This window comes from Seriola dumerili, unplaced genomic scaffold, assembly GCF_002260705.1.
Source record: "Seriola dumerili isolate Sdu_G_001 unplaced genomic scaffold, Sdu_1.0 BDQW01000070.1, whole genome shotgun sequence".
Lineage (NCBI taxonomy): Eukaryota > Metazoa > Chordata > Actinopteri > Carangiformes > Carangidae > Seriola > Seriola dumerili.
In genome coordinates this window covers 790,732-816,288 of record NW_019174325.1, presented here as the reverse complement: position 1 = coordinate 816,288, position 25,557 = coordinate 790,732, and the positions used below count along the sequence as shown (strand labels likewise).

The 25,557-nt window shown below is 45.1% G+C and overlaps 1 protein-coding gene across 1 annotated transcript in view; it reads left to right on the top strand.

The window, feature by feature from the left end:
- Positions 1-25,343, top strand: part of met (MET proto-oncogene, receptor tyrosine kinase) — a 67,692-nt gene extending 42,349 nt beyond the window's left edge. Inside the window, exons 11-21 of the mRNA XM_022743607.1 lie at positions 6,962-7,171; positions 10,105-10,254; positions 13,349-13,502; positions 14,429-14,563; positions 15,552-15,818; positions 18,624-18,704; positions 20,518-20,699; positions 20,835-20,944; positions 21,135-21,300; positions 21,404-21,540; positions 24,604-25,343. Coding sequence (XP_022599328.1) covers positions 6,962-7,171; positions 10,105-10,254; positions 13,349-13,502; positions 14,429-14,563; positions 15,552-15,818; positions 18,624-18,704; positions 20,518-20,699; positions 20,835-20,944; positions 21,135-21,300; positions 21,404-21,540; positions 24,604-24,904 — 1,893 coding nt within the window. The 3' untranslated portion in view covers positions 24,905-25,343. The remainder of the gene's footprint in view (positions 1-6,961; positions 7,172-10,104; positions 10,255-13,348; positions 13,503-14,428; positions 14,564-15,551; positions 15,819-18,623; positions 18,705-20,517; positions 20,700-20,834; positions 20,945-21,134; positions 21,301-21,403; positions 21,541-24,603) is intronic.
- The last annotated feature ends 214 nt before the right edge of the window (positions 25,344-25,557 follow it).

The window sequence follows — 25,557 nt, the reverse complement described above, 5'->3', positions numbered from 1 at the left end:
TCTTTATTTCTTTTATTTTGTTGCTGCGTTGAAGTTTGTCGGTCGTCAGCTGAACTCGTTGTCGCGTCCGTTTCACCCGTGAGTAACACGGGACAAAGCAGAAGCACTGTTGCTATGGTTACCCGCAGTTCAAAACACTTTGCTCACTGATTTAGAACACGCCGCTTAACGGACTGGAAAACTGCGTGTCAGGCGACACCTCCCAGCCAATCAGGAGCAAGTGTGACACTTATTTATTAATAGGCTTTTTTAAAAATCTACAGTTCTTCTTCTCTGGTTTATGGTTTATTCTGAACTGTGCTTGAAAGTCACGGCCGAGTTCCCCCCGGTGTGATTGAACCTGTAATCTTAGATGAGTTCATGTGTTCACCTCTTCTTCACGCGTCACATTTATGTGCTGCAGCATTTGGAAGTTTACACCGGTGTAGTCACTTTCATGTTGATCGCACATGCTGCGACTCTCTTTAAAACCATTTCTTTGAAAACTTTTAAATCCTCGGGGGTTAAACTGTGACTGAAAAGCAGCATATTGATGTGAACTTTTGCCCCGATGGTTTATTGTTCATTTTTAAACTGGAATAACAGAACCGAGAGGGACGGCGAAAACAAACTTCTGGCTTGGTGGAGAGACAGAGAAAGAGAGAAGGAGAGAGCGAGTGCACGAAGCGGGCAGCCTGTATAAAATAAGGCTATCATTACTAATGATTTAGGATGGGATCATGCCCCGTAGGGCCCCAGCTGTCGCCTGTTAAATTCTTTCCAGTAAACGGGATGAGTTAAGACTCAGCCTGGGAAGGGACAATATAAGTGTCTTATTGTCTTAACCCTTCAAAATAGAGTCAAGCATCTTTCACAAATGGAAATCGCAAAAAAAAAAAAAAGGGTTTCCGTCGCCAGCGGAAAGGCATTCTGGGTAATGTGAGTCTGTGTTTCCTCCAGAGCTGCTGTTCATTAACCCCCCCGAAACCACGGCAAGACAAAACGATGCAAAGCTCTGCTCCCGACCTCGGTCTGTGAGATCTTCACGCCGGGGCAGAGGAAAGAAACCAAGACCTGCTGAACGACAACAGCAGAGGTTCAGGGGTCTCAGCTGGAGCCAGAGCGTGAAAACACACACACACACACACACACACACACACACACACACACACACACACACACACACACACACACACTGTTGACTTGATATCTGCCTCTCAGATCTCCAGTAAAGCCTGGTCTCAGCCAATCTCAGCTTTCCCACAAACATGAAAGAGAGTTTTATTTTTTTATTTTTACAATCCGTCATGAAAAGCTGGCATGGTCACAAGGGGGGGAGGGGGAGGGGGGGGGCGACGACATGTTGAACATATACAAAAAAACAGCAAAAAAAAAAAAAAAAAAAGATGTGTGAATTTGAGTTGTTGCTGCACCATCACATGTAGTTTGGTTCAACTAGAGTCTTGGCTGCGGCCAGACACCTGTCGCCTGCTTTCACAAATTGGCCTGTTTAGAGTCCGACTCGTCTTCCTCATCTCATCCCAGCAGAGAATAAATCCCTACAGCTGACACCTGAATGCCTCATGAAGCCTTTTTCCTTTCCCATGCCCCCCGCAGCTGGAGGAGGGGGAGGGTGGGGGGTGGGGGAGTGGGGGGGGTATCTGAGAGAAGGAAGTGAATGAAAGTGAATGAGTTACGTTTTCCCCTCCGTCAACAGTCAAGGTGGAGCCGCTCATCGGCCGGCACTGTGCTCGAGCTGTATTGTTGTGATTGTGTTTAAGTTGGTCAATGAGAAACGGGGCCGGTTGCTATAAAAGGAAAGCAGCCCTGCGTTGTTCGTGTGAACACATCAAAACACCCATTCTTATTTTGAGACGGGCGGGGAACAGCTGATTGAGCTGCACATTGTCTCTGGAATCCTTTCAGAATAAAACAGGATTGTTGGATAAAAGTTCTCATGGTGTGAAAATGAGTCTGTGGCAGATGCAGCGGCTCCGACAGATGTTGTAACAAACCAATTAGCAGAGAACGGGTCATTTCATTTGGGTGCTCCTGTAGTGCAGCGTCGGGTGTGTTTAGATTAGCAGTTTATAGCTTTATACTATGAGGCTAACGGGGGCCAGTCTGCGTGTGTTTGCTACTTAAGATATGGTGCATGTGCAACAGTTTCATATCTCAAAACCACAATATTATTGTGATGTAGTGAATTTTATGCAGAGAAATACCTGAAAATTGAAGGTGATGCCCAATATGTTACTAATCACTGCCTTGAGGCTCCTGCAGTCAGACTCAAAGGGATCCGATGGCGTTTATAAAATAAACAATATTTAATATGAAAACAAAGTATGCTCCATCACTACAGCCCCGATCATTCGCTGTATCCAGAAACTAAAAGATGAAGGTCGTATAAACCTAAAGTTATAAAGAGAAAGGGGGGGGGGGGGCAAGATGCAAAACGCATTATATACAGTTGCAGAAACATCCAAAGTGAATGATAACGCAACACACGACGCAGCATAGTATGGCAGGAAACTCTGCGGGTATTATTCACTCTAGATGTGACAGGCGTTTTGTTTTTTTGTACGTGGCAGCTCCGTTGTGACTTGGCTTTTTCGCAGCCTGTTACACTAATGATCCTTCGGGGACGGCGGAGGGTTTGGGGATCGCTGGTTCTCTCATCACCCACCAGTAAACCTCTCGGCCCGCTCGCTGCCGAGCTCTCGGAGCGATTGTATTTACAGCTGCTCCCGACCTACGGCCCTTCACCTCCTCTCCCCTAAATGAGAGGAGACATGGGCCGAACAATGAAACTGACTGAGGTTTCCACTAATTCACAGGATATTTTTCCTTTCGCTGCACCCCTGGGAGACGGGGCAGAGGGGGGAGGAAGCGGGGAGAGGGGGGGGGAGGGGGGGGTACCCTACAGTCCCTCTCTGCTCACTCCTTATTGGTGCGTAGGGAGGTTAATTGGATTGCTTTCGTTAGGCGACCCAGCGTTACCCCTGCACACGGTCACACACACTTTTCATATGCATATGTGTGTGTGTGTGTCTGATATGAGTTTACGTCTCTATGCTTGTGTTCAGGCATTTGCAGATGGATTTAACTTTGAGTGTGTGTTCTTCTGTGTGTGTGTGTGTGTGTGTGTGTGTGTGTGTGTGTGTGTCCATCTGGGCTGCTACAGCTCACGAGGGAGTCAGACTGGGAAGTGCGTGAGGAAGTTTCAACAACACTTCAACAGAGCTGCTGCTACTGCTCTCCAGGGACTCGGATATCAGTCAGAGTGTCGGAAGTCAAATCTCAACTCTTTTTGTCAAACTCTGTTTTGGGATTTTAACAAACTTTACAGTCTCAGCAGTGCAGCCTGAGGTTATACACAACCGGCCGAACCTCGGGGTCCACATTTCTTCTTTGTCCTCGGATCAATGTCCCAGTAGGCGTCCCCACGTCTAGCTTTGTTTCTGAACACAGAACATAAGTGAAGGGCAACTGGGGCAGAAATAAAACCCAGGGAAAGAACTGGTATTGCATTATCCATTAAGGTCGCCACCTTTTGTTGTGTGGAAAAACCTGGACACTCGGACGTTGTAAAAAGGTTTTTCATGACGTCCTCCCTGTCCATCGCTCCGTCTTTTCACACACTGAAACTCTTGCTAGCACCTGCCTCAATCCTCTCTGCCCGAATCCTGGATGTAGATGGTTGCAGCAGTTGCTAGGTAATAAGGGAAACTTTCATATTTCTTCCAACTATCAAATAAAAGTATAGGCATGGCCATTGGCTGATAATAATAATAATAATAATAATAATAATAATAATAATAATGATATTAATAATCATGCGTTTACAGACACAGGATTGGACATAACCAGGAAGAAAGTAGAAAAGCAGTAGAAGCAAACAAATGAGGTTTTATTTGAAACAATTAAATTAAAAAGTAAATTTGTTACAAAACCAGGACAATTCATGTCCCGGGAAAGAATATTAATTTTCCCGGACAGTCGCTCAAAAAAAGGAACAATCCTGGGAAAACCAGGATGAATGACAACCCTCGTATCCATCCATCTGTCCATTACCTATAACTGCTGTTGGAGCCTGGTTCAGCAGAACTACTGCAGCAAGAAAAGGCTTATGATGTTTAAAGAACAACAATCAAAGTTCAGTTTAGGGGGAAAAAAAAAACATTTGCAGGTGTCAAGAGTGTAACACTCAAAAACTCATACAAAGTGCTTTAAAACAGGAAAAGGGAACAAATACAGAATATCTCCTGGGAAATCACCCAAATTGTTCCAGCTTGTACAGAAAATGTTGTACAGAGTTTTCAGGCTCATTCGGCCTCCGACAACAGTATTTTGAGACGGCTAATAACAGGAACAGAGAGGGAAAGCCGTGTTCAAGCCAAGTTTCAAACCGGGCCAGTGCGTACAGCGTCCTGCACGCCGAGGCTCCAGACCGTGTTTGTCTGTAATGTAAGAAAAAGAAAGTTTGTGTGGAGGGTCAGATACGACATAGCAGCACTGGTAACTCAACCAGACAGGTAAATGATACTAGACGATAAAAATAAGGGTCATAAAGTGTCCAATGATCTTAATTAAAGCCAGAGTGTCCTGTCTCTCGCGCTGAACAACAGTTTTGAAGGCAGCATTTGTCACGAGAGGCACATTGATGAGCATTTTATTTACCTGCTGTCCTCGTGGGATATCGACTCAGAGACACGCGCACCTTTGTAGCCCAGAAGACAAACACAGGCTGCCATGGCTGTTACCACAGCGCAAACATCAACATTGATCTGTGAGCGCGCGGCCAAACGAGTCCTGTTTGTTCCGAGTGCACCTGTGTGAGAGAAGATGACGTTGTCGTGTCGACTTTTAACGGCTTTTCTTTCGATATTTGCTTTACATAATGAATTAAACCACAATCTCCGTAATTATCAAACACATCTGGCCCCAGTTTAACCACAGAAATACTAATAACCTCAGTTCTGGAGTCTGGGTATGTTCTGGAAATGGGAGGCGTGTGTCGTGATCTAAAAATAAAACGGCCTGACAGGCAGAGAAGGGGATAATGGATCATTTTATAATAACAGCTGACCTTTTAACTGCTCCCATCGCTGTTTGCTTGTGAAGTCGTGTCAACTACAACATTTTCCACGTCCCTGTTAGTCCAAAGTGTCTAATGATTTCTTGTTTCTGGGAACGTTCCCCCACTACAGGATCCCATTTGGATGCTGTTCCCCGTACCACAACAAAAGTTCCCACTCCGACTCTTGTTTGTAAAACTGTCGATGGCTCAGTGACTTTTGGCTGTTTACTACATTGTGTAAGAGTGTTAGTTTTACAACAGTTCTGCTGTTGTTGGCCTTCGACAGCATGTGTCGCACATGTGCAGGAATACACGTGTCTATTAAAAACTGCAGGGGAGAGAACAGGGACGAGATGAGCTGCATTTTACATGTTTTGGCAGATTTCAAACAGTAACTGCTCTGCACTTAAAGCTCAAGTCTTGATTTAGCACAACTGTTTCTGCCCAGCTGTCCACAGGTTCCACCCTCCGCTTTAGGCCCTGCTGTACTGTACTGTACTGTATATAGTTCAATCAGAGAAAACAAAGTACAGATGTTCTGCTTCGGCAACTTAAAACCCTCTGGCATGTGTCTATTCATCAGTGAGTTCAGCGAGCATGGTTTATTAATAGTAACGTGACGTCAGACTTAAAGCTGAGTTTATACTTACATACTATGCCTGTGGTAAAAGGTGTTATTTGTTGAGCCATAAGAAGATATATTTATGGTTTTAAGAACCAAAAACCACCAGCCAATCAGAAGAGAGGAGGCTCTGAGCCTCTCTTCTGATTGGCTGACTGTTTTCTGAGTGTAAACTATAGCATATTTCAAGTAAACACTCAAATCCTGCAAGGTTTGGATGGTGGGTCCAGGTGGGCGGGGCTTGGTGACTGCTTTGTTGTGACATCACAAAGTTACAGGAAGTCCTGACGGCTGGTTTTAAGGCTCAGTTTCTGAATACAGGCTGTGTGCATTTCTCTGTGGACTGAGGCTTTGATACTTTCACAGTATTAATATAGAAGCTAGACCTGATCTATAATCACACTACACATGGACAGAGACTTTTAGACTATATGGGAGCTTTAAGGACAAAAATGAATGCATCGATAATAAATGTGGACCCTAAAGATTTAAAAGATATTTGGTGAGGAGCCAGCTGATGAAATTTAACTACATTTACCATGATAAAAAAACTATAAGGCGAATGTTTCCTGACTGAACATTTGAATAAGATCACTGAGCTACTTCCTGATAGACTTCTGCACGTTCTTGGTTGGTGTTTATGTAACCTCTGCCGTACTTTCTCCTGCACAAGTTCACTTATGTGAGTCTCTGGCTCTGTGCCACCTCAACAGTGCATTGTATAATTCCCTCATAATCACACACGGCATAGACATAGCCAAAAAAAAAATCCGACTTCAATGCATCCACATAAGGTTTATACCTTTTCCCCGTAAACACAAAAGACGTCAGCCTCAGCAGTAATCTATCCTCGTGTTCCCTGGAAATGTGATGAAAATCTGCCACACCTCAATAAAAAGAGACTTAGGGTGTTTTTTGTTTTCCTAGCTTTCGGTCTCTCACTCTGGGGGGGGTCTTAATGAGCACAAAAGCTTGGGGAGGCCTTTACCTGGGCTGAATCCAACATGGGATAAAGCTCTGTTGTGCCCTCAGGCCACACATACAAACACAGCGGTGGCTGAAAACAGCCGCTGCCTCACAGACTGCTGAGTAAAAAAAAAAGAAGCTGCCAATCTGAGGATTACTGCGCGGCTGCTCTTCACCGTGACTGACTGGAAACCTGGAGGGAGCTGTCATGTGTGTGTGTGTGTGTGTGTGTGTGTGTGTGTGTGTGTGTGTGTGTGTGTGCAGGTGACAGCCATACTGTTTTTCTAACCCACGTGTTCTTTGTCCACCTCCAGAGCTGTGTGTACGGCGAGAACAGGACGTCCATCCAGTGCACCACGCCCTCGCTGGCTAAACTGGCCCTGCAGCCGCCGGTGGTCACCAAGGTGGCGTTTGTCCTGGACGGCTACTCCACGGATCAGTGGGACCTCATCTACGTGGAAGACCCCCTTTTCCAGGACCCCAAGCTCACCTCCAAGGACAACAAGAGCATTGTGGAGCTCAAGGTGAGAGAGCGTTCACAAACAAACGTAAACGTCCTCAGTCTCCTGCGGTCCAGCTGCAGAAACAGCAAAGGTCAGAGGTCAGAGGTGTGGGGGGGGGGGGGAGGGCTGTGGACCTGCAGCCTCTGGTTAAAGCTTCAAATAGCAAAACACTGCAGGAACAGGTTCAGAAACACAAAAACACCTGCAGAAACTCAAGTCCTCCGGTTTAATGTTCGTTGAGAAAAAGAAAAGAAAATCACAATTTTATGTTTGCGTAACGAAAATTCTCAGAAGCGCAAGAAAGCGCTTCCACAGAACACCCTCCTGCTGTCGTGCTGCACCCTGCGCAGGTGTGCGAGAGGTTGGTGCTGGTAGTTCCCTCCTCGTGGAACAGCAGAACTTTAACAGAATGAGACGGATCCACAGTTTTGGCCCGGGTCGACGTTTGATTCTGCCGGTCGCGCTGCTCTCGGGCGCACCGTTCGCACGTACAGCCGTATGTACGGTCCCGGTCCAGTTGGGAAGGAAACAATACTGAAAGAAAAACAGGAAGTGGAGTCTGTTTCCATCGTTTACACCCACAGCCCCCCCCAAGTCCTCCTCACCTCCTACACCCTCCCGTGTGTTCTCTCCTCTCTCTCTCTCTCTTCTCTCTCTCTCTCTCCCCTCTCTCTCTGTTGACTTGTATTGTTCTGGCTGCCGAGGTCAAAGCTCTTGACCATATTAATGCAGCTTTTCAAACAAGCCACCTCGGTCCCAGAGCCTGTTTCAAGAACACAATGAAATACATATTTCTCCTTCTTTCTCTTTTTTTTTTTGTTTGGTTTTTTTTTTTGTTTTTTTGGGGGTTTTTTTTGTTGTTGACTGCAGCTCGACGGTTTGTGGCAGCTGTGCTGAACCTCTCGCAGGGGATCCTGGCTGTTCTTTTCTTTTTCCTCCTCCTTCTTCTTTCTCTCTTTTCCCAGACATGACCTTGGCCCTGATGCTAACTCCACCACCAACCCCAACCTCTACCCCTCCTTCATCCCTCCCCACAGCCCAGACCAACCCCCAGTTTTTACCCAGGGGGAGGGGGGGGGTTGGTACCAGGCATCATACCGAGACAGAACACATTTAATGCCATCTGATAACGCTGCGCAGCCATGGCCTCTAGGAGAGGGCAAATGCTGGGGCTCATTTAATGCCATCTGATAACTGCAGCCCCAAAATGGCTGCCAATAACAGATTTAAAAAAAAAAAAAAAAGAAGAAGAAGAAATATTTAGCTCTTACTGACAGATCCACAGCTGCATGGCACCACATGAAGGAACCGGGCTTTGGCCAGGCCTTTATCGCCGCCGATCAATTCACGGGAGAGTGAGAACGTCTCGCGTCCAATTATCATCGTGACACTTTATTTAGAGTGACTGGTGTCACTGTGACGGCTTTTTAATAACTTTAATAAACGCCCCTCTGCAGCGGGTACAGCATTGTCATACCTACAGCCGGGGAACACACTGAAGTGTGTGTTCGTGTGTGTGTGTGTGTGTGTGTGAAAGAGAGAGAGTGTGGGAACAGGTGCGAGCCTCCACTCTGTGTCAAATTGGAAAATCCCAAGCTGTCACGCAAGGAATGTGATCATTCTCTTTATTGCCTTCTGCTGCACTCAAACAAGTGTGTTTATGTGTGTGTGTGTGTGTGTGTGTGTGTGTGTGTGTGTGTGTGTGTGTGTGTGTGTGTGTCTGTGTGTGTGAGAGAGAGAGAGATAAGGAATCAGAGAAACAAAACTGAATGAGGAGAGAAAGCAAAGGAACAAGAGCGAGTCTGAGAGAAAGAACCAAATGGAGCAGAATCAGACTGTGTTGTTCTTTCACAGATTTTCCCGTCAAACTACACACACTCACTAACTCAGTTTTACACACACACACACACACGCAGTCACGTGGACAATAGCTGTGTGTGTTCCCGGTCTCATCTCTCTCTCTCTCTCTCTGTCGTTCATCCCACTGAGCGTCACGAGACCAGAATAAGTCACTTTGTCACAAGTTCAGTTTCGACTCTCCGCTCCCGATCGCTGTGAATCACGATGAACTCTGCGGAGAAGTGCGACCTCCCGCATCTAGTTTACTCCAGTATCTTCTCTACGCTTTTTCTCCCACCAGATCCGAAGCCCTTCGGTTTTTTTGGATTTCCACTTTGTCCTAAATAAGGCATGACGTTGCTTCTCAAATATGATTGCAGAGGAAAATTCAGTTTGTCAACCAAACACACATTCCACTTATTGCCCTTATAAGTCCTATAAATAAAACAAAAGGCTGAAGACTTTGAAGAGTGTGGATGTTTAGGTAATGTCAGATCGCCTGTGATTCACTGTATATCAGAGTTTAAGGGGGCAATATACGCTTTAGGCCGCTCTTAACTCCCCCCCGCCATCCCCACAGTGGTCAGCTTTGTCCACTCTGAACTTCCTGTAACTTAGTCATAATGTTTTTTAAATAGTGTCTGAAGTTTTGCTTCAGGGTCCAACCGTTACTACCAGCTGCGCTATGATGGAATACACTTGCCTTCAGGTTTTTCTTGTGCCAATTAGTAATTTGATAGACAAAGGCAAATAACAGAGAGGCCCTGTCACACACTGTTTATTGTGCATATTCCAAAAACTGCATGTAACAACAAGTAGCACAAAGCAGCATAAGAGGAGGTCTGACAGCAGAAGTTCATCTGGGCAACGAGGTGAAATCTTCATATGATTCTATTTATTTGATTTAGTTTAATTAAAATTTCACATTTTATTTCGAATTCAGATTTCTCTAACAGTTTGCTCCTTTTGCAGTTTGAGAGCAGTGACCTTTGACCTTAGCTATATCTCTCCGTAATGCTGGTGATCCGGACGCGGCATCTATTTTTTGCAGCTATTGTATTGATTTGAATTGAATTTCCTTCCCTCCTTTTACTCCCCCTTCCCTCCCGACGCAGGGCGATCGGATGGACAGGGAGGCGATGAAGTGTCAGGTTCTGACCGTCTCCAATCACAGCTGCGAGAGTCTGACTCTGGTTGGAAACACTCTGGAGTGCACCGTTCCCACCGAGCTGCAGGCCACCACCGCCAGGGAGCTGCAGGTGGAGGTGAGACACAATCCGCTGTGAACAGACGCCAAGACACAATCATTTGCATGTTATTCTTCATTAAGATACGAAAGGTCTGGTTGTTTTTTTTAATTTGTTCTCCAGAGGACCTTTTATTTTTTTTTGTAATTTTTCCTGATCCTCATGCATGTTGAGAGATTGAGAAAAATAAGGCGTGCGGCGGGTTCAGGAACAGGTGTGTAGCGCAGTAAATACACCTGCGTGCGTTTGCACACACGCATACACACCACCTCTCCATCACCTGTGTGACAGTTGGTCAACAAAAACAAAACTTTAATTAAGAGAGACTTGTTTCCTATAGTGACACCCAGCAATTACACATCCACACCCAAGCGCGCGCACACACACACACACACACACACACACTCCTTGTTCCTCTCAGTACATATCTTGTTCCAGCTTCCTTGCATGTTGACAGGAGAGAAAAGCTTCAGTGTGTGTTCAGTGTTCAGTTTTTGTATTTTTGTGTATTTGTGTGTGTGTGTGTGTGTGTGTGTGTGTGTGTGTGTGTGTGTGTGTGTGTGTGTGTGTGTGTGTGTGTGTGTGTGTGTGTGTGTGTTAAACTGTTTATTGAAGCTGCAGATTAATTTCATTTGCACGGTGGAGAATTAGCTCATTGTCCTTCTGGAGTGAGGAACGTAAGAGAAAATAAATCGTACATAAAAGTAACTTAGTTAACTTTAAAACTTTCTCCCAAATCACTTTTACTCTTTTCTTTTTTCTTTTTTCTTTTTTTGAAGTTATTGAAACCAGTGGAAAAAAAAGCGAAGACTTTCATCCAGTGGAAATTATCTTGTTACAATTTATATGAAAATTCCCCTCTGTTTATATTATGAGGCCCACAGAAGGAATTTCAGCAATAAAAGGATTCATATCATATCACCGCACCTGCTTCTGAGGAGGAAGAGGCTGACTCGCCACACAGCAATAACATAACACACACTGATGATAGATGGGCAGAGTATGCGCCATTTTTTTTATTTGTCACGATCATTTCTTTGTATTTAAATCGACTTATTTCTTTAAATTTCATTATTTTTATTTCCTGTTTTTAATGACATGATCCACAGGTTGACATTGAATTATTAATAACACAATAAAAGTAATGACACGTTCAGCGTGTGAGTTTGTGAGGAAGGCAGTAACGGGATCATTCTGCCGTTGGCCATCTTGAACTCTTCATTCTGCGCTCGGGGACATTCGTGGAAAACACCACATTCCTCCAGCGTTCCAGATCATTTACAGGAAACTTCAATAACTCTCCTGTCCTAATGCAGTCCCTTATAAAAACCAGCTCAGGGAGAGTTTATTACACAGTGTGCTGAGTGAGATGGCTCACCATCCAGCTGTCTTGTCACTTGAATATCAGTCAAGCATCCTCCTGAGTCGTGAGAAGGCGGCGTACAGCGTACAGTATGGAAACGCAACACGCATCATGTCTCATATTAATGATGAAGCCGTTTAAGCAGAAATAAATGTTGACATTCATCAGACTTATAGACTGTGAAAAGAAAACATTCAGTCATATAAAAATCTTGCTTTTACTGACCTCCAGTGGTTTGACCTCCCACCTTGTGGTGATGTACAAGCATATTGCTATTGCTACATAGCTAACATTAGCATTAACAGCTGTTTATTTACCAGTTCACCATCAAACTTCACTCTTTTACTCACTAACAGCTGTCTCCAAAAGCGGAAAGACCAACGTTAACTCTTGTCACGTGAGGTTAGCATGCTAACCAGCTAGCCCCAGCCCGTCTTGTCCCTTTCCGATAGCGACTCACTGTAGCCTCCAATCTGCCCTGTAGACGTAGCGCTGCTCAGCGTATTATAACCTCTTGTCTTGTAAATGCGACAATCACCACCACCCGCTCCCGGCAAGAAACCTCGTTCAGCAGCAGAGAAAACTAACAAATAGCCTTTAACTAGTTTAGCTAGTAAATCTAACAGCCCCACCCAACTTCTTATCAAAATCATTTTAGAAATACAACAAAACTACAAGCTAATGCAAAAGAAAAGTGCAAGTCACATATTGAGTTCCTTATGAAATTTAGCATCTTTTGTTTGCAACACAGACCCCTCCAAACATCCTAATAGGTTATAAGAGGGTTGATGAAAAAAATATATCTAGCCTTTATGATACGAGCTAATATTAGATGCCGAGCTTCAGACATCCTCATGTCGTCCTTCAAGATAATATCCAGTGGTCACCCTCTGGCAAAACACCGGCGTGCCCCAGACCAGACGCTATCGGCCTCATCGCTGTTGACTTGTGAACTGGCCTTCAGAAGAAAAGCCTTTATCTCTGGGGAGGGTCAGCCAATATCCCTTAGCTCCATGAACCTACACACACACACACACACACACACATTCATATATCCCCCTACTTCCAGACATGCCCACATTGTCTCATTTATACACAGTCATGCACACACACACACACACACACACACACACACACACACACACACACACACACTGTCCCATCTGCAGCAGCAGGCAGCAGTAGAAACCTCATTTCCACTAAACCTAATAATGGCACAAGCAATATCACTGATGTAATCTGCCTCCAGACTGTGGCAACAGACTGATGCATGTGTGTTTGGGTGTGTGTGTGTGTGTGCGTGTGTGCGTGTGTGTGCTTATTGCATACCATATGTCTGAATGCCAGCTCCATAGCTTTTAAATGCTTGTGTGTACACCATATCTGCCATGCATGACATACTGTATGTGTCATCTGCACCGTGCTGGTGAATGTTTATGTAGCATCTGCTACATATAGAGCAGTGTGGCTGTTTTAGGACAGTGACACCTTCTGTTCCTTTAAAGTGCTGCAGTTTTAAGAAAACAATATTTAGTCAGTCGAACAAAAACTTAAATGAAGTCGTTTTGTTTATTAATAATAATAAAAATGTTTAAAACGTTGTCTAATTATAGCTACTGATTGCTCTCGGTGTGTGGTAACTCCACTACTCACTGCAGCTGACGGCAACATGTAATAAATTATTAAAGTTTAAAGTGTATACAGTATGCACCTGACCTCTGACCTGACCCCCCCCCTCCCCCCTTTCAGTGGCGGCAGGCGGACTCCATCAGGCACCTGGGCAAGGTGACGCTGGCGCAGGAGCAGGACTACACCGGCCTCATCGTGGGCTGCGTGTGTGTCAGCTTGCTGCTGCTGCTGCTGGGAACTCTGCTGATGTGGAGGAGGAACAAACACATCGATGGTAAGGGCAGACGTGTTGTCATGTTGTGGTTGGTTCAAAGGGTCAAAGGTCAAAGTTCAGTTCACACAGAGGCTTCTAAACTCAGCTTTAATGTTAGGCAGTGACCCGCTGCTTCATTAAATGTTTTCAGCACACAGGTTTGGCAGAAATATTTACAAACTGAGGGAATTTTAGATATTTTTGCAGGAAGGTAGCAGCTTAAGTCAGAAGCAAAACCAAAAATCCAAACAGGAAAATATATGAATTATTAAAAATCCATCAAAAAGAATAAAAATATTTGAAGCTTTAAAGATGCAAATTATTTAAAACAAGCAGTGTAGGTAATATACCTGTGTAAAAAGTAAATGAAATAAGAGATATGACAAAATTAAGATATGAAGTCAGTGACAGACAAGTTCTATGTATATTTATATAAAGTAAAGTAAAAGCATTAAGTGTCGTGCTCTGATTTTATTACAAATCAAATCAGCTTCAGGAACTGCATATTTAGAACAAGTTGAATTGTGTGTGTGTGTGTGTGTGTGTGTGTGTGTGTGTGTGTGTGTGTGTGTGTGTGTGTTTGCGTACTTGCCACCTGAGTTCAGTGCGTCTTTTCTAACCTGTGTGCATGAGTATCTGCTGGGTTTTGTTTGTGCCTGGTGGGTTTACAAGACGTTTGTGAGCGGGACGCACTGGTGGAAACGCTTCGCCTTTCTTAGTAATTCTCTCCTCCCCCCTCCCCCCCGCCAGCCCCCCTCTACCCCCCTCCCCCCTGTTATTTTTTTTCCTCATCCTTATCTGTTGCGTTTTTCTCCTGTCACTTCCCTCTCTCCCTCCAACCCTCCCTCCCTGTCTCATCATCCTGTCATCTCTCCTCTTGCACTTTTCTTATCCTCTTCCTCTACGCCCCCACCCCACCCCCTACCCCCTCCCCTCTCTGTCTCTAGATCTGTCTGAGGTGTGGTATGATGGCCGGGGTCACATCCAGCATCTGGACAGGCTGGCTAACGCGAGGAGCGTCAGCCCCACTAATGAAATGGTCTCCCACGAGTCAGTCGACTATAGAACAACCCTGCTGGAGGGTACGTCAACCAGATAAGCCCCTCCCCTTCCCACCCACCCAACCCCCCACCTGACATCTTCTTTTGCCCGTCCCGCCTCCCATCTACCTGCTTCCCTCCCTGTGGGGCTGAACACTATGCTAGCAGTGCATGCCTTACATGTTGTGAACTAACAGAAGTTGTATTTATTTTATTTTTTTGGATCAACCTCAACCACTGGATCAGTCCTCCAGTGTAGATCATGATAATCCCAGTGTCACCACTCCCCGCTCACTGTGGGGCTCTAACACTGTCGTAGCTGACAGTCAATTAATTCATCTCACTTTAAACTCACGTTCCTTCGCAGAGTTGTAACTCAGCCATGAAAAAACATATTAGCACAACTTATTCTTCCCTTGACTGTAGAATCTCCATCGCTCATAACGGCTTCACGTCTATAAGACCGTGCTCTTCTTCTCAACTAGGATCACCGTCAGGCGACTCTACTAAAAACTTTGATGTAATCTGAGTCACCTGTGGTTCTGGTTCTCTTAGCGTGGATCCTGAGGGCGTGAAGGGGGGGGGGGTGGGAGGGGTCCTTGTATTATGATCCTGAGAATGATGGGCAATTTTCCTGCTGCTTAAATGTGACTTGAAAGACTTAAAATCTGAGACGGTTACTAATGAAGTGCTGCTCGTCCTCAGGGGGAGTTTGGGTGCACGATCATGAGCTGATGGTCCGTATCAGAGCTCTGTCTGCTGCTCTGGCCTTTTAGAGAACATTTGGATCATTCTGCTCCTAGTTTTCTCTGCGTTATTTCTCCTTTCACTAACAGCATCAGAAGAGAAATCAGAAACGTTGTTTTTCCAGCTCTGCCGGCCTCCATCAGAGTGTCAGGTTGCTCTCCGCCTTTGTAGCCATCCCTCTCTGATCATGTAACAGACCTTGACCTCTGGAGGCCTTGCTGATACAGTCACTGACCTTTGACCCTCCCTCCCTCCCTCCCTCCATCTCCTTTTGGCTCTGCAGATCAGGGCACCGACAGGCCCGAGACGTGCCGCGCAGCTCCTCCCATCTACGGAGGCAACGGCGAGCTGCTGTCTCCCAGACTGGGGGTGCTGGGTGGAGGAATGGGGATGGGTCTCGGGATGGAGGGCGAGCTGGTGTCACCTCTGCTGATGGCCCCGGTCCACATAGATCCGTCCTGTCTCCACCCGGACCTGCTGACTGAGGTGCAGCACGTGGTGATCGCCAGGGAGCAGCTGCTGCTTCACCTCAACCAAGTCATCGGCAGAGGTCAGTCCCACAAAGTCTCAGTAGCTCATTTTTTAAATATTACACATCGCTGCGTCTTTCCTGGTAATATTAAGTGAATCAGACATTACTGTTTCAGCATTGTTCTCTCCAGCGTTTTTATTGTTGGAGTCATTTTTTTTCATGGTGTTGTTGATGCTAGCGACCCACTTCTTTCTCCACTTATTCTAAATACAAGGGAAATGTAAAATGCATCATTTCCCATGCGCCCAAAGGATTGTTGCCAGGAAGGAGCTACTAGCTGCTAAAATGCAAAATAAAGTAGCAAAGCAGATATTTATTGAGCTGGAAATGATACGTGTCGAGGCTTTTAAAGCAAACCATAAAAAAAATAATAAGTGCAAGTGCAGAAACGACATCAGAAGATGTTCATGATGCGTGACAGTGATGCAGTGACTATCAGCTGTGTGCAATTGAGAGCATCATAAAGCAGATTATAGCTTTAACCCACAGATACAAATGGATGTGCATAATCATGAATAACGATTAAAAAACTTCCACGTGAAAGATTGTCTGACCAGTCAATGTTTGGGTGCAGCTACCTAATGTGTAATAACACTGATATAGCACAGCACATAGCGCACATCCATAATAATAATGTTAAATAATAAGCATCGAAATCAAGAATTAAAAGCTGCTTTATATAAGTATGTTTTGAGCAGTGTTTTAAGTTGGGGCAGCGATTGTCCTCTTCTACCACACACTGTTATTACTTCGATGCTGCACATTAGGACTTATACTGTGATCAAAACAGTAATGCATATGTTTTTTCTTCACATACTTACACTGTGTAGATATTCATATTCTTGCAGCAGACTTTTTAATTGTTGGCTGTTGCTGTCGGCAACAGTTCTGCTGTTGTTGCTCAATTCATCGATGAAACATCCAGTTCAATCTGCATCTCAAATGTTCTTTTTTTTGTTTTTTCTTACCTTAGTTGCTAAATAGAGAAATAATACAAAATCTGATTTCCTCACAAACGTTCCTGGTGGGATTGTAACTGATGTGGAAGTGATACTATCGTCCAACGAGCTTAGATTTAATTCAGGATTTATGTAAAGCTATACAAAAGCTAAAGTCGCCCACAAAGAGCTTAATTGCCTGCTTTATCAAACCGCGAGCTTGACATGCAGACACTAAAAATCGCCTCATATTGTGGCGTTTAAGTAGGTGGCTCAGACCCTCAGATCGAATTCAACATCAAGAGAGAGAGAGAGAGAGACCTCACAAACCCCTCCGTGTCACAGAAAACAGCCGTCTGCCCCCTCAGCTGAATTATCCCCCCCAAGAAAAAGGAGCCTGGATTTTTTTAAAGTGGCGTAGGATGATTTGTTCACAGCTAGTATTCCCAGGGTCCATTGTTGGGAGACGTAATCCAACACCCTCAGCCATCTGCGAGGACGTGATAGGAGAACGCCGCGCTCATTTTATTCCTGCACCACCACCAACCACCCCCCCCCCCCCCACCCCCCCCCCCCACCCCCCCCAGTCTGGGGCCGAGACCTCATGTCTTAAAGAAGAGATATAATTCAATAAAATGCACAATAACTCAATGGGGTTTGGCATTAGGCTATTAGCTTGTGTGGGGTATTAATGAATAAAGCTTCATACTGGGTTACTTGGGGGAGGTTTTAGTGTGAGGGTGATGGTAACTTGGTGTGAAAACTGGGGCACCAGCGTGCATAAAAAGCTGCACACACTACATGAAATCATCTCCACTGCCTCTGCTCCAAACTTCAATTTTTAATAGGTAAACAGTGGACAGAAATATTTTTATGTGATTTGTGGAGCCGCTGTGATCGCGGAGCCAACTGGCAGGATGCATGCTCTTAATCACAGCGGCAGAGGCTTCGATAAGCCAAGATATAAATGAAGTATGCTGACTGCACAGAATCCAAAAATGGCCCCAACAGCGTTTTCTCTGCAAGCAAACTGGGTAATTTAGACGGTTGCCATACCGTTCGTTTCCATGTATGGGCAAGATTTTAAAAAAACTAAAAAAAAAGCAAGTAGCAACAAGACGCGGAGCAGGAGATATGATCAGAGGCAGATTCAGGGGTCACGGGGCCAAGGAACTGGAATCTGGTTGTCAGTGTGCGCTTGCGATGCCAAAATAAATGTGCATGGTCTAGTGTTTGTCATGGTGGAATCAGATGCTGCAGCTTGGACCTCAGCGGTCCTGGTCAGCTGTTATTATAGTATCAGCAGTTAAATCAGTGGCTTATAGGGCACACAGGTAGGTAACTCTGTGGCAGAGTTTCCACTCAACACAACAGAGACGGGGCGGCACGGTAGCTCACCTGGTAGACTGCACCATGTGCTAAGCAGAGGTGCAGTGTCTCTCTCTACCGTCGCGGAGGCAGTAATGCTGCCTGCTGCCTCCATCGTGGTCCTACTTTGCAAAGAATGCATATGACGATGTTTTGGAGGATGACAACTGATTGAAGGGAGGCGAGGGCCAGACCCTCCCTCTCAGGTGAAAAACTCACCACTGACAGTTAGATTCAGACGCGTTGCCCCCGACAACGCAAGTTCAAACCAAACAAACACAAGAAATCTGAAGTATCGATGATTCTTGCCAGCTGACCCGGCTGCTGCTGTTCACCTGCTTTGGACCTCATCATCAGTGGGACTGAAGTTCACCGTCTCTCTGAGAGGCTTGTTTTGTGTGTGTGTGTGTGTGTGTGTGTGTGTGTGTGTTTGAAAGGTCTTTACAGGTTTGAACAGGAGCTTTTGAAATCCGTGATTGTGACTAATACTAATGCTGCATCGTGTTGTAACCTGCAGGTCACTTCGGTTGTGTTTTCCACGGAACTCTGCTGGAGCCGGACGGGCAGAAGCAGCACTGTGCCGTCAAGTCCCTGAACCGTGAGTACACGTCACTATGAATGTATAGAGGACAAGCTCAGCTATCACCTGTGGGTTTTTGTTTTTCTCACAAATTTTCATCACAATACTTTTTCCGAAACCAATTTTATTCTATTCCAAATCCGTTTTAACAAAAAGAAAATGACAATACACAGCAATCAGCATCATTGGTCCAAGCATGCTGCATGCTTATTGGCTCACTGACACTGATGAGATTTACCTCGGTCGGTCGGTCCATAAAAGCATCGAAGTTGGATACCTGTGTGTGTGTGTGTGTGTGTGTGTGTGTGTGTGTGTGTGTGTGTGTGTGTGTGTGTGCGGCAGCTTTGTATTACGACCCCAAATGTAGTATATTTAGTGTTGTTGCTTTTACAGTGAGCGAATGGGAGGAAATGGGAGGAAATGGGAGATTGCTGTAGTTATTTCTGATTCCAAAGTAAATTTGAAATCACGAATTGTTTTTTTGGCTCTGGAGCACCAGAAACATTTGCTATCGCAGTCTAACGTTGCTGTTGCTGTATCATGGGAAAGCGTTTTTAGTTCATGCCTTGTCATAAACTGAGGTTTAACAATGTGTACACGTCCTCCGGAGGAGGAAATCTCACTTAAAGCAACTTTTTATTTATATTTTCTCTTATAAGAACAGACCTCATACAGTTTAGAATCGAACGCTGCCTGTTATTCACATCCTCCCGAGAACACACACTCAACACACTCTCCCCTTGTCCAAACATATTCACGTCCAGCCGTAATTATTGCATCGTACATCTGCTTATATTTCATACTTATTGCATGATATCACAACGCTGCAATAGCATTAAGGATCTCATCTCGTCAGAGCCTCGAATCCCTTTTCAGCTTGAGATGATGGTGATGAATGAGCGTCTGATGGTGAGGACGGCATTAGGATCCTGTCTAATCGTGTAACCTGTCAGTCGGGTCAGGGAGATTGATGCTGGAACGATACGGAGGAAAGACCCCCGCGCAGTCGCGAGGAGCCACCGACCCCGGTGGGAGGGGATGAGCTCTGTCTGCTGGGGTTTAGTCCTCTGGGATTTGAACCTTTTATTAGGTTTCCTAGGCCGTCGTCTCATTGTTTTTGTTCTTCTTTTGTTATATTTTAGACCTTGAGTCGAGGCTTTTATGCTAATTTAACTTTTACTATGAGAAGCAGTTGAAAGGAAAATGACCAAAGGCACATGATGGATGATGACTGTATGATAACCCCACCCCCACCACCACCACCACCACCACTACCACCACATGACCTCACTCTCTTTCCTAACTTTCAAATCAAGGCTCTGAAAACCGAATGTCATCTCTTTCTGTGTTTGGGGGTCTGTCCTCAGTTGAAGGCCAATGAGCTGGTCTCTCCAGACCTTAAGCGTTTCCATCTCTAACCAGATTACATCAGAGTCGGTGGGGGCTAAAGTGCAGGGGCATCAGAGGCAGGGATGCAATTGGCAAATGGGAATTTGGCGTGGGTCAGGTCTGTGTGAGGATATTCAGGGAGTTTTTTTTAGCTCACTCTTATTCCCCCAAAGGTACTGCAAATAACAAATGACCTTCTCAGTGACTTGCTCCTTATTTTCAACAATAGTCTCAGCAATCATCGTCCCTGCCCTTTACTTACTCTTCATATCATATCAGATCATATTTTAACTTAATAAGAATACATTTTAGAGTCTACTTAAGGATTTTAGAAAAGATATCATGATGCCAAGGGGTCAAAAACATGTCTCCAATTACAGAGGAGCCAACTCTTGAGCTGAATTGAAAACTTAAGTTGGATTTTTGACTGTTTTGTTCCAAGGCATCACAGATCTTGAGGAGGTGTCCCAGTTCCTGAAGGAGGGGATAATCATGAAGGACTTCAGCCACGCCAACGTGCTCTCTCTGCTGGGTATCTGCCTGCCGCCCGAGGGGTCGCCGCTGGTGGTTCTGCCCTACATGAAGCACGGCGACCTGCGCAACTTCATCCGCGATGAGGCACACGTAAGGACAAGATAGACGCACGCTGTGGATCTCTGAATGAGTATCTTCAGTACATGCACACGTTATGGTGAAATTTCATCACTAGCGTCACAAGTTAAAATAGACGGCGTCAGCTGATAGTTGTGTTTTCTCCAGAACCCGACAGTGAAAGACCTGATGGGCTTCGGGCTGCAGGTGGCCAGAGGGATGGAGTATCTGGCCAGCAAGAAGTTTGTCCATCGAGACCTCGCCGCCAGAAACTGCATGTGAGTCCACGTTTATTCATTCAATATCAATATATGAGAGCGTTATAAATGGATCGACCTATAATATTATCAGATGGAGTAGAATTACATACAACGTGGAAGATGTGAGAAGGGAGCAGATCAGAGCACAGAGGGAAAACACAGCGTAGAATACAATACAACAGAAAGTAACTGTTCTTTCTCCTCACAGGTTGGATGAGAGCTACACAGTAAAGGTGGCAGACTTTGGTTTGGCCAGAGACGTTTACGATAAAGAATATTACAGCGTCCACAACAAGAGCGGAGTCAAGCTGCCGGTCAAATGGATGGCTCTGGAGAGTCTGCAGACACACAAGTTCACCACCAAGTCAGACGTGGTGAGGACTCTTCTGAGTTTGTCTTTACTAATGACTTCTGTTGTCATTACAACAAGATGACAGTGAGATAAGGAGTGATTTTTTTTTGTTGTTTTTTCCATAGTGGTCGTTTGGCGTGTTGCTATGGGAACTGATGACCCGCGGAGCCCCGCCATACTCTGATGTGAACTCCTTTGACATCACCGTGTTCCTCCTGCAGGGGAGGAGGCTGCTGCAGCCCGAGTTCTGCCCTGACGCCCTGTGAGTGCACACACACACACACACACACGCACAAACACGCACACACACACAAACACGCACACAGACACACACACACACACACACGCTGTATTTACAGAACTTTTCACCTGCCATTCACCTCCTCGAGCAGAGCGCCACGGCTCAGTTAGTGTGAGTGATATACTGTGGAACTGCACTTAAATGCATCATCAAGAGAGCGACCGAGTCTGAAATCAGGAGAGAGCAGCAGGGAGAAACAGTGAAGGTGAAAGAGCTGTATAAGCAGTGGAAGTCGTAAATAAAAAACACTTAAGTTCGGGGCCATCCATCATCGTCGGCCGAGAGTCTGAAACTCACTCGCAGCTCGTCGGTCTCCTCAGTCGAGCATTACATCTCATCACAGCTGCGGGTTCAAACTAAAGTTTCTTGCTTAACTTAATCACAAAACACAAAGCATTTTTCAGATGGCAATGAAACACCAGTAAAGTATTTATTTTGTATTTGTCTCTTTTTGTTGCTGAGCACTTGTTGCTATGGTAGTTAAGTGCTGCTGCTCCTAAAGATCTAACATCAGTCAGAACAGTGTTGGCAGTGCTGAGATGACCTTTTGTTTTTCGTGAATTTTCTTTGAACAAAGCGTGAGTTTTTTTTAGTTTCCTTTGGATCTGTTCACATCAGAGTTTGCCAGGAAAAACCTGAAGGCTTGCTGTGAGTCCGTGACTCCACCCATAGGTCTGAGAACAGGGGTTTTGAAGCTCAGAGTGGGCTGCTCCGCCGCCGCCATCTTGGCGGTGCCTGACTCTGTCTAATGCCAGGCTGATCAAAAAATGGGCAAAGAGGTGGAGCATAAATGTGACAAGCAAATGCTCACGTTGACATCGAAAGGCTGGGCATCCGGGCGTCTTGCTCAAAGTCTTACCCAAGCTAAATTGTTCTGGCTAATTAGCTAGTCAACAAGCTAAGCTAACAAGCTGGGTATGGTGAAGGCAGACACCGATACCTGCTAATTAGTGCTAACATGAATAAAATGATACTAGAATTTCACTCACCAGGGGCACAGACTTCCAAGTGTTCTGGTCTGAAACACCCTCAAATATGCATAACTTAAAGCCTTAATAAAATATAAACTGATGAGCCATATAAAAATTCACCCCCCATACAGTTGTCATGAAGGTGGACATTAACTATAGAGACTGAAACCGTTATTGTACCAGGCTGTAAACATGTTTATTTCTGCTGTAAAGTTGGACATTTTAACATGGGAGTCTATGGGGATTGACTCGCTGTTGGAGCCAGACTCTAGTGGCCTTTTGAGGAACTGCAGTTTTTGGCACTTGTGTGTTGGCTTCATTTTTCAGCCCCAGAGGTTGCTGCTTGTTTGTACTTGGGACTATTTCAGGTGAACTCACTGGTTGTTCTGAACTGAACTTCAGACTCTAGAAACTTTAGAAAAACAATGTCACATCAAATCACAGCAAAGTATTTCAGTATCAGTAAAATGCACACATCAAGTCATTTATTTTACAGTGTCTGAATTGTCTTTATCCATTTAACTCTGACCCACTGGTCCTGTAAAATAAAGGCCAAGTGTGATCTCACTCAGTACAGATAACATCATGAGGTACGCTGCATTTGTGTAGTGTGTGTGTGTGTATGTGTGTGTGTGTGGAAATAAGAGGGGAGTGGGAAATGTTCAGGTGAGGGTGGGAGGGAGGCTGAGGCCCGAAGTTCCCAAGCTGTAAATTAAACAGAGACATCAGGAGGTGATGCACGTCTGCAAACATTCCCGCAATTCTTCACTCCTGATCGTTCACAGGGCGCTGTGGTGATAGCAGTCGCTGGCAGATAGTTTGGAAGTGTGATAATGGGGCTGTTTTTCTTAATTTTTAACAATGATGGAGTCGCTCTGCCAAGTTAGAGACAAAAAAGGGTGATATCAGATACGGCTTCTAACAGTTTAGTTGCACAATGATAAAACATGAGGCCCCTCTGACAGCTAATGTGCAAGCAAAACTTATCTGTCAGTGCTGTTAAAACAATTATCAGACCTTTTCGTGTCATATACACAAAACCTGTGAGGGAGGAATGACTTATAGTAGATTTCGAGGCTACCTAGTGATGAAATTAACCATAAAAAGCTGCTGTAGCGCTTTGGAATGAAAGGAGAAAAAAAAAGTACAAAACATAAAGTTCAAATGGTGGCTAATAGAAGATATACTGTTTTAAGAAAAAACTCTAAAAGGGGAGAGGAGAAGCAGAACCTTATGGTGCTACAGGAGTCTAAAACAAAAAATAGAAGACATGTTATAAAATACAAAAATGTCAAGAAAATGTAAGAAAATTGTGACAAATGTCAACACAAGTTCCCACACTCCCAAGGTAACGCCAAAGATTTGAGAAGCAGGAAGAACTAAATGTTTTGCATTTTTTTGTAAGAAAAGACTTAAAGGAGCTATTTGTAAGTTTTGCTATTGCTACATAGCTAACGTTAGCATTAGCAGCTGTTTATAGTCTAGAAGCAAAGCTGCAACTTCATCGTCTAACTTCATTGCTCAACCTACAAGCTGTTTCCAGCAGTGGAAAGAAACATCAGTGTTAGCTAACACTTCTTATCTTCCACTGAAGTTAGCACGCTAACCAGCTAGCCCTGGCCCATCTCGTCGCTCTCTGACTTTGTCTTGTAAACGCAACGATGGCCAAAGCTCTATCACTATCACCTGCTCCCGGCAAGAAACCATGTTCGTGCAGCAGAGAAAACTTACAAATAGCCCCTTGGCTACACCACAAAACTCCATGCTAGCACTTACTTAGCCTGTTGCTTAGCTCTCTGAACACGTTTCTAGTTGTTTGTTTGAGGATTTTATTTATGATGCACTCCCAGTTTATTGGTGACATCTAGCTGTTGTGACTGTGTCGAGATTGAAAACACATGTGCCATCTGAATTTAATGTAATGTAAAGGATTTGGAGCAATTGCTATTATTTTGGAATTGAAACCACAATAGTTGTAGCTGAGCACTGAAGCCCCTGTTTCCTCCTCTGATGTTTCTCCTGCCTGACTCCTCTCCTCTCTCCTCTCCTCCAGCTACACCGTGATGATCGAGTGCTGGCATCCGAAGCCGGAACGCCGGCCCTCTTTCTCCGAGCTGGTGTCGCGCATCTCCGCCATTTTCTCCAGCTTCAGCGGGGAGCACTACGTCCTGCTCAACACCACCTACGTCAACATCGACAAGATGAGCCCTTACCCATCGCTCCTCGCCTCCACTTCTTCCTCCACCAACAATACTGCTTCCTCCTCGTCTTCCACATCCGACCCTTTGACCTCCACGTCCCTGCCATCCCAGTCCCCCTTCTTTTGCCACGTGGAGCGAGACTGCTGCACCTGAGAGAGGAAAACGGACAGAAGAAGAATGGGTTGGTGGATAAAAGACTCAGAAATGGAGAAAAAGAGCGAGGAAGAAAGCAGTGAGGTGACGAAGAACTACTGTATGTACTTGCCAAACACTGGACACTGTATGCTGAGGAAAAACACAGACAGTTTTGGAGCTTTGACTGTTCACTCAATGTACATAGATCCTCGACCTTTGACCTTCTCAAGCATCGCCGAACGACAGGAGCCTCCGTGAACTATAGGGGCTGACATTATCGACTTCGCCGACCATTCTGACCTTTCATTGACCCCAGGGAGGGGGAGGTCAGCCTTCCTGCGTCTTCTACAAGACAATTACAAGGCACAGGAACGCCTCCTCGAAGATTTCCAGCGGACAAAGCCACTGTCACAGAAGCACATTTGTCAAACACCCAAAAAAAAAAAAAACAAACCGCATTGACTGCTGTAGCCACACAGGGAGAGGATAGATATCACGATCCTGCTCTCGTCTGGGTGGTACGTGCATCGATACGCGGATGTGGCTCAGACCTTTTCGCTGTCACTAATGTGAATGTTCGACAAATGGCCATGTATTGTGTCGTTTTCACACCTCCACACACTATAAACTAGACTACATGTCACCCTCATATGCCTGACAGACAATGGGGC